At 45.2% G+C, this 14,082-nt stretch overlaps 1 protein-coding gene across 1 annotated transcript in view; it reads right to left on the bottom strand.

Moving 5' to 3' along the window:
* tmtc1 (transmembrane O-mannosyltransferase targeting cadherins 1) overlaps window positions 1–14,082 on the bottom strand; it is a 177,065-nt gene that overhangs the window by 14,928 nt on the left and 148,055 nt on the right. The window contains exons 13-15 of the mRNA XM_080190684.1: window positions 12,074–12,176; window positions 10,482–10,617; window positions 4,138–4,282 (exon numbers count right to left, since the gene is read on the bottom strand). Of these exons, the coding sequence (XP_080046810.1) occupies window positions 4,138–4,282; window positions 10,482–10,617; window positions 12,074–12,176 (384 nt within the window). The remainder of the gene's footprint in view (window positions 1–4,137; window positions 4,283–10,481; window positions 10,618–12,073; window positions 12,177–14,082) is intronic.

Below are 14,082 nucleotides of genomic sequence, written 5' to 3'. Positions count from 1 at the left end.
CAACTTGGGCAAAAAGGGAATAATTGCCAAATCTGCATAAGCATTTGCATTTGTTTGTTTTGCGTTTGTGCACTCCTGCCTCACAGCGCGAGGACCCAAGTTCAATTCTGGCCTCGGATCACTGTCTGTGTGAAGTTTGCATGTTCTCTCCATGTCTGCATGGGTTTCAAAGAACAAAGAATAGTGCAGCACAGGAAACAGGCCCTTCAGCCCTCCAAGCCTGCACTGCCCATGCGCCCAACTAGACCATTCATTTGAATCCCTCTATTCCCAGTCTGTACATGTGGCTATCTAGATAAGTCTTAAATGATCCCAGTGTGTCCGCCTCAATCACCTTGCTTGGCAGTGCATTCCAGGCCCCCACCACCCTCTGTGTAAAATACGTCCCCCTGACATCTGTGGTGAACCTTGTCCCCTTAACATTGAACTTATGACCCCCTGTGTTCATCACCTCTGACCTGGGAAAAAGCTTCCCACTGTTCACCCTATCTATGCCCTTCATAATTTTATACACCTCTATTAGGTCACAACAAATTGCTACAATAAAAGTGATGTCCTTTTTCAAGGCTTCGCAATCTGAGCAACACTAACTCTGCCGCTGGGGAACACCTGCTCAGGACTAAACACTGTACACTAAACACTTGGTACAATTTCTAAATAAAAGCAAGCCACACATTTAAATAGCACCTGAAACATCCCGAGACACTTCACTGGAGTATTATTGGACAAAATTTGACACTGAGCCACACAGATGTCCGAGGATGTGGACTTGGATAAAGAGGGTAGGTTTTAAGCAGCAACATAAAGGAGGAAAAATTTCAGGAAGAAATTCCAGAACAGATTTTGTATCTTGGATTTTTGAATCTGGGAAATTAAAAGTGGTTCCAAGATTTTACACTGGGAGGTTTTTATCCCTGTTTACAACTACAAGACTCCGACTTATTACAAAAGAAGGATGGCACTGTGGTACAGTGGTTAGCACTGCTGCCTCACAGCACCATAGGAGTCATAGACTTAGTCACATAGCACAGAAAAGGTCCTTCAGCCCCTTGAGACAGCACCAACAAACACCACCACTAAATGTGCACTAATCCCATTTTCCTGCATTTGTCTTATATCCTTGAAAGTTATGATATTTCAAGTACTGTTACAAATACTTAGTAAAGATTGTAAGGTTTATAGCCTGCACTACCTTCTCAGGCAGCGCATTCCAGTTTCTCGCCACCCTTTGAGTAAAATATCTTTTTCTCAAATCTCCTCTGATTCTCCTGCCCCTAAAACTATGCCCCCATATGATTGACCCCTCAACCAAAGGGAACAGCTGCTTCCTATTCACCCTATCCATACCTCTCCTCTTATACACCTCAATCATGTACCCCTAGTCTGAGGGGAGCAATTATATAAATAACATACATTCTCATTGAAAAACAGTGGTGACATTTTGCTATTTTTACAAATATGGAGGGTTTAAGACATAGTGCTTTGTTTTGTCCAAAACTGTAGATCCAGAGGAGACACAGCCTGCGATAGACAGAGGGGTAAATTGAAAACCAATTTGGGAAAACTTCAGGTGAGGTTTTAACTCCTTCAAAACTAATCAGCTTATCCAAGTGGAAGTGGGGCCAATTATTTCAGAGATGGAGTGACCAGGCTCCTGAGGCAGAAGCAGGATGTAGATTTCCTTCAGTGAATACCATTTTGGGATCCCCCATGTGAATAATTTGAAATATAGAATCTCTGTAGTGCAGAAGGAGGCCATTTGGCCCATTGAGTCTGCACCACTGACTATACCTTGCCATCCTGTCAATCATTCTCGTTGATCCTTGCTGTACTCTTTCATTAGCTGCAATTTTTTTTTGTACTGTGGTGACCATGTGAAGCTGCATCAATGATTTACAGAATGTCAGGATTACATTATTTTCCAGCTCATCTTTTTCTTTAAAGCAAAAGTCCCAACATCTGGTTTGCTTTACCAACTGCATTGTTGGCAATTCACTGTCAGTCAGGACCCCAGATCCACACACATTATTTTCTTTCCATGAGTTTCTGTCCCTGCTGACAGGTTTTATCCCCATGGGAAGCATTTTGCATTTCTCTCCACAGAATTCCCATCTGCTACCTCTCTGTTAAATTCCCGAGACTATCCAAATCCTACTGGGCTATGATCACCACATTTGTCAGTCATGTTTGATTTGCTGAGTTAAGATTTTCTCACTTGTTCCTTTGAGATTTTGCTGCAGAGTTTTGTTGCTGTTTGATGAACATAGAATCCCGACAGTACAGAAGGAGGCCATTCGGCCCACTGAGTCTGTACAACCACAATCCCACCCAGGCCCTAGGCCTGTAATCCCACATATTTACCTTGCTAATTGCCCTGACACTATGATCAATTTAGCATGGTCAATCAACCTAACCCGCGCATCTTTGGACTGTGGGAGGAAACCAGAGTACCCGGAGGAAACCCACGGGGAGAATATACAAACCCCACACGGACAGTGACCGAGGCCAGAATTGAACCTGGGTTGCTGGCACTGTGAGGCGGCAGTGCGAACCACTGTGCTGCCATGCCGCCTCCAACGAAGGTTTGTCCTTGACTTGAATCCAGGACTTCTTGCAAACTCTCTGTTTTTACCACCCAAAGCAAGAATCATATCCCGAGACCAACAAGCCATTGCTGACTGCCATGAACTGTAAGCAAATAAAAATAAAGACGCAATGTCCAAGTGGGAGCAAGCGTGGACAGTCAGAGGGCACGCTGGTTTTGATCTTCAATGGCACTGTTCATCTTGAGAACATGAGCTGATGGAAAGAAGAATTACGAATTTAAATGGTATTAACCAGTTAATGGAGTTGAGCAAGAGGGACTGGTTAGTGAATAACTTGGAACACAGTGAATAACTGAAGAAGTAAAGTCACAAATGCTTAGAGTGAAGGCAGAAGAGCCATTGAGGGACCAGGAGAACCAAAGAACATTAGGGCTGCTGAAGATCAGAGATGGAGGTGAGAATTAAGATTATGACTCGAAACTGAATCCCTACAGTGTAGGAAGCCATTTGGCCCATCAAGCCTGCACCAACAACAATCCCACCTAGGCCCTACCCCTTAACCCTGTCTATTTATTCCACTAATCATGCTGACATGATTTAGCATGGCCAATTCACCTAGTCCACATATCTTTGGACGGGGAGGAAACCTGAGCACCCGGAGGAAACCCACACGGACACAGGGAGAACCTGCAAACTCCATACTGACCAACACCCGATGCTGGAATTGAACCCAGGTCCCAGGCACTGTGAGGCAGCAGTGCTAACCACCATGCCGCCCAGAGCAGGGCCGGTGACCATTCCAGAATAGCAAGTTACGAAAGAGAGATTAACTATAGTATGTAGAATGAGGCTAGTGAGTTTGGAGCAAGGAATAGTTAAAGGGTGGGAGATCGAAACTAAGCTGCTGAGGGGGTGAGAGAATGGGTGAAAGAGAAGCAGATGTACTGGAGAGGAATGAATATTTCAGAGCTGGGCACATTAAAGTGCAGTGAGTGTTATCGAGTGAAGGGAGCATTAAAAGATTTCCTCAAACACTATACGTAGATAGGTATGATACAACAATGTAATACATAGTTTCTCAACATCACGGGACGGCGGGGCAGTGGCTAGCACTGTTGCCTCATAGCACCAGAGACTCAGGATCAATAACGTCCTCAGGTCACTGTCTGTGTGGAGTTTGCATGTTCTCCCCGTGTCTGCGTGGGTTTCCTCCGGTTTCCTCTCTCTGTCCAAAGATGTGCGGGTTAGGTTGACTGGCCATGCTAAATTAACCCTGTCAGGGGATTAGCAAGGTGAAGAGATGGGGTTACAGGAATAGGGCCTGGGTGAGATTGTGGTCGGTGCCGACTCAACAGGCCAAATGGCCTCCTTCTGCACTGTAGATTCTACGATTCTATGAACAAGCACATGTCACATTAATTAAACTCTTAACACAAAAGCAAAATAGTCTGGATGCCGGAAATCTGTAATATAAACAGCAAATGCTGGAAATTCTCAACAGGTCAGGCAGCATCTGTGGAGGGAGAAACCGAGTTAATGTTTCAGGTCAACCACCTTTAATATTTCACATCTCCTTCAGCAGTGTACATACCACTGCCAGCTGTAGTTCGCTGTTTGTGGGCTGCATTGTAATGGCCTCTTTGTAGATACGCAAAGCCTCCTCGTATCTGCCTGTGTTATAGTATAGAGCCCCCAGTGGGGACAGAACATCCACCTTCCTGGTTACCTCAAGCGCTCTGCAAACAGGAACAACAGAACACCTTCAACTCTCTGATACATCATTTTTATCACTATCAGCGGCAAGCATCTCCAGAGTACAGTCTGGTTGTCGACAGGCGAGGGAGTAAACTGCCAGTGTGGCCACCTCCCAGCTCCGCCCCAGTGTACAAGGGTCAAACAATTCAAGTGGTTGTCAGTATGGAAGTCACCGCGGGGCCACGCAGTGGCTGGGAATCGCCAGTTTAACCGCTGCAGATTTGGGTGTGGGGCCTATTATTGAAAGTCAAGAGTGTTCTGAACAAACAACGTTCACCAAATCAATAGTTTCAATTTACTCCAAATGTTAATTGACAAAGTTTTGGATTATGAAAACTGGAGTCAAATCAGCCTTTTTCCTGTTGAATTCAAAGCAGAAGTATGCAGCAAGCCAGGCAATAGATGTAGAGAGAGCAGACAAATTCACTCGGGAAACAGGCCCATCTTCCAAACATTACAGCATTTAAAAAGAGACAGGATGAGGGGTGGGGTGTACAGGGAGACATAAAGGATAAGAAGGCCATCAAAGATAGAGGTTGGGATTTTCCAGCCATTCCCAGTGGCAGGATCTTCTAGTCCCATCAAAGGCGGTGCGTCACCCGTGCCAGATTACCTGGCAGCAGGACAGGTGAGCCATACAAAACACCATAGACATCGGCGGGACTGGAGGATCCCGCTGGCCGCCAACGGTGAGCCTCTTCTGACACCAGAAAACATGCTGCTGGGGGCAGAGGTCACGCTGGTTCACCCGAAAAGGCCAGAGAAGAAATATCATAAAAAAGATGGAGATAGAAAAAAAATTTCTCTTGCTCCTTTCACACACACAGATTCCCTTCTCAGCCACTGGAGTCCTCCTGTGCTGTAATCCAGTCAATTTCACATAGCAAATTCCACAGACAGCCATGCGATAATGAGCAGGTAACCTGCTTTTTTAATGTTGATTGAGGGATAGATATTGGCCAGGATGATATGCAATAACTTCCCTGTTTTTTTTGAGTAATTCTGCCATGGGAGTGTTTCCCTCAAGCTGAGTGGGCTGATAGGCCTCAGTTTACTATCCCATCAAAAAGATGACAGAGTGGACTTTCACAGACAGCCTTTCATACCTTGCTTTCTGACTTTATGTCTGCCAGGATCATTTCAGTTCTCCATTTACAGGCTGTGTGCGGTGAGGGTGCTGAGGGGGCAAGGGTGCCGCTGGGGGGATAGGATGGGGGAGAGGGCACCGCGTGGGGCATGGCCAGCCTGCTGTGTGGGGGTGCGGCGTGAAATATATGTGGACAGTGATGTGAAGAGGGTTCTGCATCTCTCCCTCCTCTTTCTTCTATTTCTGTCCACTTGCCACTTCGTCCTATCCTGTGGGATGCTGCCCACCTGATTTTTAACCTCCTTTTTCTCTCTACAGTTGATGACCAATAAGCCCAGCACTTTTGTTTGTTTTAGGTTTGCAGCGATTGCAGCATTTTGTATTTACCTGATTTCCTGCTTATGTTGCTTCAACCTCCATTTGTCAGGATAAACCCAGAGGGAGTTTAATGAACCAACACATTTTTCAAAAATGGTACTATTAATTTTTCAGTGTTTATCCATTGCTGTATTTTTAAATCTCTCTCATTTCCTTCCTCTCCTCCTGTGCACCCACACCCAAGAACTTCTGGCCAAGTGGATGTTTAAACTTTGATAACTAGTGCCTGCATGGGGCCTGATCCTGCACTCTCCATGAGCCTGGACCCTGGCCAGTATTATCCCTGCACTTGGGCACTGAGGTGATTGCAACAGTCCGATCAATTCCCTGACTGAGGTCAGAGATCTGAAGCCGGAACTTTCTAGGTCCTGTTTGCGCCAGACAGATGGAGGGAGTGGGACCTCTTGTATTTTTAAAAATATTATCTTGGAATCAATCACCAAATATTGTGGATAACAATATGGAACTCATTACCACGGTTTCCTCCGAAGAGGATTGGAATGGATAATGTGATTTCAATTAACTCCTTTTGGAAAGAATTGGATAAACATAGAGTTACAGATGGTATTGAGTCCTGGACACCAATGGGACCGCTAATCTATTTGTGAGCAGCACTGGGAAACCATGGAAGACCAGTCCTAGAATGTGAGTAAATTTAGCTAATAGGATTCTTTGCTGCTGTTGGGAGATGAGAAGGAATTCTGTGGAATTTTGTCCTCCAGACAGCACTGTGGCACAATGGTTAGTATTGCTGCCTCACAGTGCCAGGGACCTGGGTTTAATTCCCAACTTGGGTCACTGTCAGTGTGGAGTTTGCATGTTCTCCCCATGTCTGCATGGGTTTCCTACGGGTGCTCCGGTTCCTCCCACAGTCCAAAGATGAGCAGGGTAGGTGGATTGACGGTGCTAAATTGCCCCTCAGTGTCAGGGGGACTAGCTAGAGTAAATGAATGGGGTTATGGGGATAGGGCCTAGATGGGATTGTGGTCAGTGCAGACTTGATGGGCCAAATCTATTACACTAGGATTCTGTGATGCTATAAGATTAGAAGAGTCAGACTGAGTTAATGACGTGTCATGAAGACAGAGAGGCAGAGTTATGTCAGTGTTTGACAAATACAAAAAATTACTGGGTTTTGACAAACTCTCCTGATCAAATACAGCAGCCACTCAAACACTTGCCATATATTTATACCACATGACGGGTTGAAGCGTTTAACAGAAACACACACACTGGTTAAGTATCAGTGTATGGAAGATATCCCAGATTCTGTCAGACTTACTGCTAATGTTGCTGGGAGGAATTTTCCTTTTGTTTTGTCAACAATTGTTTAACTCCCTCGTGTTCCATATTCCTTTGCTGTGTTTGAACTTTCTCAGCTCGGGCCCTCTCACAATGTCTTATTACCATAGCTGCACAGACTGAAAATGTCTGAAAACAGCTCCTGCAATAAAAGAGACGTCTGGACCACTACATCCCTGGTTCAATTCCTCATCTGTGCCACATTAGTTGATCTGAGATGGGCTAGTTTCCAGCTAGAGAATGATCCCCTCCAGGCCCCATGTCCAAATGGCCATTTCTTTCGTGTGAGGCCAGATGGTGGGTGCTGAATGGCTAATTGACTGCAGGGTGCATCACCAGCCTTGTTCCAAACCCTGCACCCCCCCCCAATTCACCCCCTCCAAAAAAAATTACCTGTGTTCACATTTGACAAAAAACACAGATGCTGAAGCCACCGCTGCATTTACTGCCCATCGCCAGTTGCACTGAGGAGATAGGAAAGGCTCTTGTTTCATAGAGATTGTTCTAAACAAATAACAGGCTCATTGAACTACCTCAGTGAAGTCACATTAACCCGTCTTTACAATGCTGCACTGTGCTTTTCCTGTTCTGCTGTTACATATTAAAGGGACACTGTCCTTCACTTCTCAAGTCACATGTATGCCCACAGTAGGTAGGAATGGAGGTCAGCCATCTGCTCCACAGTTTGGTTCCAACACAGAAGCAGGCCATTCGACCCGCCAAACCCATGCTTGGTGAATCTCTGCAGGATCATTTTGCCGAGTTCCACTGCCCCATCTTTTCTGCACAGCCCTCTAAGTTTTTTCTTCAGCTAACTCTGTTTTGAAAGCCCCAATTGAATCTGCCTCCATCATACTGTCAGGCTATGCATTTCAGCTCCTAACTACTCACTGTATACAAAAAATTCCTCATCTCACTGTTGTATCTTTAGACATAGACCTTCTATCAGCTGTCCCTTGGTTCTTGATCCTTCTGCCAAAGGGAGCAGAGATTTTCCCTATCTAGTCAGTGCGGAGCTCTCAGAATTTTGAATACCTCTACCATATCTTCTAAGGAGAACAGCCCAAGCCTTGTCAACTAACCATGTAACTGAATTTGCTCAACCTTGAACGTTTCTCGTTGATCTTTTCTACACCCTCCCCAATACTTGCACATCCTTCCTGAAGTGCGGTGCCCAGAATTGGACTAAATACTCCAATTGAGACCTGGATAAAATGTTCTTTTGGAGAGTTGGTGCAGACTAGATGGGCCAAACAGCCTCCTGTTGCATTGTAGGGATTCCATGGCTGTTCAGATTTCACACCTGACTCTTACATTACACATTAGGTTGATCTTTCTCTACACCCTAGCTATGATTGTAACACTACATTCTGCACTCTCTCCTTTCCTTCCCTATGTATGGTATGCTTTGTCTGTATAGCACACAAGAAATAATACTTTTCATTGTATACAAATACATGTGATAATCATGAACTAAATCAAATCAAAATGCACTCAGCCAACATGAGGAGATTTTTCATCCCATCTGTCCATGACAGTGTTTGTAAGAGTGACCAGCGCACAGACCTGTGGAGACAAAGTCCCACCTTCACATTGAGAATAACCTCCATCATGTTATGTGACACCACTACCATCTTAAATGGGACAGACTTTGAGCTGATCCAGTAACTCAAGACTGGGCATCAATGAGGCACTGTGGGTCATCAGCAGCAGCGGAATTGCAATCTGGCACAATCGGCAACCTCATGGCCTGGTATATTCCCCACTCAACCATTACCAACAAACCAGGGATGAACTCTGGTTCAATGGAGAGTGCAGGGAGGCATGCCAGGAGCAGCACCAGGCATACCTAAAAATGAGGTAACAACCTGGTGAAGCTACCAAACAGGATTACTTGCATTCCAAATAGCAAAAACAGCAAGTGATAGATCAGCAATCCCACAACCAACAGATCAGATCTAAGCTCTGCTTGTCCTTCCACATCCAGTTGAGAACGATGGTGGACAATTAAACAACTCACTGAAGGAGGAGGCTCCACAAATGTCCCCATCCTCAATGATGGAGGAGCCCAGCACGTCAGTGCAAAATACAAGGCTGAAGTATTTGCAGCAATCTTCAGCCAGAAGTGCTGAGTGGATGATCCATCTCAGCCTCCTCCAGTGGTCCCCAGCATTTCAGATGAGGTGAGAGTGACAGCCCTGGACATCAAGGCTGCATTTGACCGAGTGTGGCATCAAGGAGTCCTAGCTAAACTGGAATAATGGGTGTCAGGGGGCAAACTGTCCACTGGTTGGAGTCATACATAGGAAGATGGTTGTGGCTGTGGAGGGTCAATCATCTCAGCAAGAGTCCCTCAAAGGAGTGTCCTAGGCCCAACAATCTTCAATTGCTTCATCAATGACCTTCCTCCATCATATGGTCAGAAGTGGGGATGTTCGCTGATGATTGCACAATGTTCAGCACCGTGCACAACTTCTCAGATACTGAAGCAGTTCAGATCCAAATGCAACAAAATCTGGACAATATCCAGGCTTGGGCTGACAAACGGCAAATAACACTTGCACCACCCAAATGCCAAGCAATGACATCACCAATAAGAGGCATGCTAACCACCACCCCTTAACAGTCAACAGTGTAACCATCACTGAATCTCCCACTGCCAACATCCTTGGGGGTTACCATTGACCAGCAGCTCAACTGGCTATAAGAGCAGGTCAGAAGCTAGGAATACTCCTGACTCCCCAAAGCCTATCCACTCTACAAAGCACAAGTCAGGAGTGTGATGGAATATTCCCCACTTGCCTGGATGGGTGCAGCTCCAACAACACTCAAGAAGCTTGACATATTCCAGGACAAAGAAACCTGCTTGATTGTCACCTATAAACATTCAATCCCTCCACTACCAATGCTCAATAACAACAGCGTGTACTATCTGCAAGATGCACTGCAGAAATTCATCAAAGATTTTTAGACAACACCTTCCAAACCCATGACCACTTCCATCTAGAAGGACAAGGTCAGTAGATAAGCGGGAACACTACCACCTGCAAGCTCTCCTCCAGGGCACTCACCATCATGACTTGGAAATATATCGCCATTCCTTCACAGTTGCTGGATCAAAATCCTGGAATTCTCTCCCCAACAGCATTGTGGGTCAACACACAGAACATGGACTGTGGCGATTCGAGAAGGCAGCTCACCATCACCTTCTCAAGGGCAACTAGGGATGGGCAATAAATGCTGGCCAACCAGCGGCACCCATGTTCCACAAATGAATTTAAAAAAAATCTGATTCGAAGCCAAGCAAACCAAAAATATGAACTGAAACATCGAGAAAAAGCAGATTCAGAAGACCAAGTGGATAGAATTCCTTCCAGAGTTTCACCAAAAACACAGCATTTTGGCACCCTTACCGTTTGTACCAGGTTTCGGCCTCCTTGTTCTTGTTAGCCGAACGCAGCAGTCGACCAAGGTTCACCATGGCAACGTAATGTTTGGGATTTAGCTGAATGGCGTGTAAATAATGAGCCGAGGCTCCATTCGCATCTCCTACAAAATTCAATGAATTCCAAAGATCAGTAAGTAATTCCAAAGGCAAGTTGCTCAAATTGAGCAGAGGACTGTAGAGGCTGGGTCATTAAATACGTTCAAGACTGAGATAGACTTATTCCTAATCAGTGGGGGAATCGAGGGTTACGGGGATTAAGTGGGAAAGTGGAATTGAGGATTATCCCACAGGATTAGTCATGATCTTATTGAATGGGGAAGCAGAGTCGAAGGGCCAAATGGCCTACTTCTGCTGCTACATTTTCTGGACAAGATGGTGGGAGCAAAATTAATAGTAATTAGCAATATAAGAAATGGATAAGTACTTAAAAGCAAACAAAAAAGAAATGGGCAAAGGGGAAAGAATAGGGGATTCGGACTATTCAGACATCTTTCTCTAGGCACAGGCACAATGAGTTGGATGGCTTCTATCTGACAGGGTTCAGCCAAGCTTTCTAGGTGTAGGGTTGATAACCCTTCCTCTGAACTATCAAAACCTGAAAAATGATCACTGTTTTTCCCTCCACAGTTGCTGCCAGGGCGGCTGAGTGTTTTCCCAGAAATGACGATGTTTTGGGACATTTGCCATCCATTTCGAGCTAAATGTAAACCTGCCATCACCAAGAACTGACAACGGATCAGTCATAGGGACTTCTGACTCATTTTGCGGCCAGTCTCCCGGCCTGGACCGCTGCCTATACACTCACAATTTGATGTACCGACACAGCGTGTTAAGAGTGCTGAATGCAATTTAATGATCACAATGAATGCTCAGTTGTTACTGGGGGGAAGAACCAAGAGAACTTAAATGCTTTCTTCACAAGGAAGGGGATTGGCTGTCAAATCTCCCCAGGGCACACTTACTTCTAATTGACATGTCTGAAACTGGAGCCTTCACTCACGGACCTACCTGGGAGCAGGACTTCACCACCCACCCCACCTCTCCCCTCCCTCTCAGGTATATGTCTCAGGACGTTAGTAGAGAGGAGGACCTTCTTCAGAAAGTTAAAAACTCATGCCTTTCACCACTCGGACCAGCGTTCAAAATCAAACCAATAGAATGAAAGTCTGGCAGAAACGGTCATATACGGAATGGTTTTGTGACCAATATCAAACCAATTCAAGTTAACATGGGCCCAAAACTGCCTCAAATTGGCATCAAAAGTACAATCTCACACAAGGATTACTGATGTGGGAATTGGAACAATATCCGGCTGGTACACCATGGACCATTCCCCAGAAGTCATGACCAAGGAAGTGTTGGGTTGCAGGAGTGAGAGGTGTCAAAAAAGGCTTCTGACATTCACTCTCCGTTTCCCACAGGAAGAATGGAAACCCAGGCAATTACTGAAGCTGGCCTAAAGAGTGGTACCCCAGCATTTGCCTCAATGAGTGAAGACAAGTCCAAATGATAATATGTAGTCACTATGTGTCAGATAATAATGGTTCCACTGCTTACCTCGGTCAACTAGGAAGACGCCATAGTTGTTGTGGAGGTCAGAGTTCTCAGGACAGTTATCAATGCCACTCACATAGATTTCATCAGCCTCTCCAAATCGTTCCTTTGAAAAGATGGGGATGGGTTGTATGGAGAAAGTCAATTATTTTATAACCCTCAACATGGGAAATTCTTACTCCTGATCCCATTGATAGAGTAGCAGGATGGCTTATGGGATTAAGATTGGATGTGTCTGTGATCCCTCTCCTCCAATAAAAAAGCATTTCACCTGGCACTATTCACATCCTTGCTGTCAGGGAGGAACTGCCAAAACTAGTAATAGATTAAGTTTAGGAAACTAGCCAAGCTCTCTTCACATGAGACACTTGCAACCTCCGGTTGGACCTATTTCTGGAGATATTGTAATATGATCTCCCTCCTCTGACCAACCTGGCCCCCAATCTCTTGTCATTGGCTAACCACCAAGTTCTTCCTCTTGGTTCACCAACTTCCCGCCCAAAAGGAAATCAAACAGACATTTTATTACATAACTGGATTGTTTGGAATTGTCAATGACACAAAGTGATTCCCATCCCCAATTTGTTTTTTTCAAACTGAACACTCAAAATGAACAAGTACTAGGAGGTCATAGTTTGAGGATAGGGGATAAACCTTTCAGGACTGAGGCGAGGAGAAATCTCTTCACCCAGGGAGTGGTGAATGTGTGGAATTCACTACCATATAAAGTAGATGAAGCCAAAACATTGTGCGACTTCCAGAAGTCAGATATAGCTCTGGGGGCTAAAGAGATCAAGGGAAAAGGGGAATGGCGGGGAATCAAGATATTGATCAGCCATGGTCATAATGAATGGTGGAGCAGGCTCGAAGAGCTGAATGGCCTACTCCTGCTTCTACTTTCTATATTTCTATGTAAGGACCAACTTTTTGAATACCTTATATCATCTCTCCCAGGTTTCTCACATCAGTGTCCTGGGGAATCAAACTAGACTAAATCTAAAGGATTGCCAGCCCTACTCCAACTGCCTCTCGTACGAACATGCAACCTATGTCAAGATAGATTCCAAACGGTCCGACAGCTGCTGTTGTCGATGGGATTTTTGAGTTTGATGGCATACAGCGCATGGCTAATAGCAAGAGATTTGGCTGGAACTTGAATACGAGCTATCAGTAGATTGTACCGTTACTCAAGCTCAAATGGCAAACCCATGAGCATCAACGCTAAATATGGTGGGGGTCCCTTTAGATCAGACTAGCAATGTAACCTGACATCGCCCGATAAATTGCATCGTCCAACAACCGCAACCCCACCTCCTTTCCTTATCTCGTAATCTCCTGCAGCCTCCAGGAACTCAGTGCTCCTCCAACTCCAGCCTCTTGTGCTTCCCTCCAGTGGCAACTATGACTTCAGCCTCGTGGGCCCTAAACTTGGGAACTCCCTCCCGAATCTCTCATCTGTTCTTCTTTCTCCTTCTTTTAACCATATAATTAACCAGGCTTACGGTCCTAGTGTCACTTTCATTTAGGTTGGTGTTAACATTTATCTGATGACACATCTCTGAAGTGCCTATTATACAAAAGGTGTTATAAAACAGCACGGTGGCACAGTAGTTAGCACTGCTGCCTTACAGCGCCAGGGATCCGAGTTCAGAACTAAAAACAGTACAGCACAAGAACAGGCCATTTTGGCACACCAAGTCTGTTCCGACACAGAGGCCTCTCTAATTTAATACTTTCTCGAGTCTGTATGGTCCATATCCCTCTATTCCCTATCTATTCATGTATCTATCCAGGTGCCTCTTGAACGTTGTTATAGAATTTGCTTCCATCAGCTCCTCTGGCAACATGTTCCAGGCATTCACTACCGTGTGTGTGAAAAACTTGCCCCTTACATCTCTCTTCAACTTTCCCCCTCTCACTTTCAACCTACCCCTTGAGTAATGGACCCTTCGGCCCTGGGAAAAAGACTGACTATCCACGCTATCCAAACCTGTCGTAATCTTGTAAACCTC

This window comes from Carcharhinus amblyrhynchos, chromosome 6, assembly GCF_965287045.1.
Source record: "Carcharhinus amblyrhynchos chromosome 6, sCarAmb.v2.hapA, whole genome shotgun sequence".
NCBI lineage: Eukaryota > Metazoa > Chordata > Chondrichthyes > Carcharhiniformes > Carcharhinidae > Carcharhinus > Carcharhinus amblyrhynchos.
This window is presented reverse-complemented; position numbering and strand designations above follow the sequence as displayed.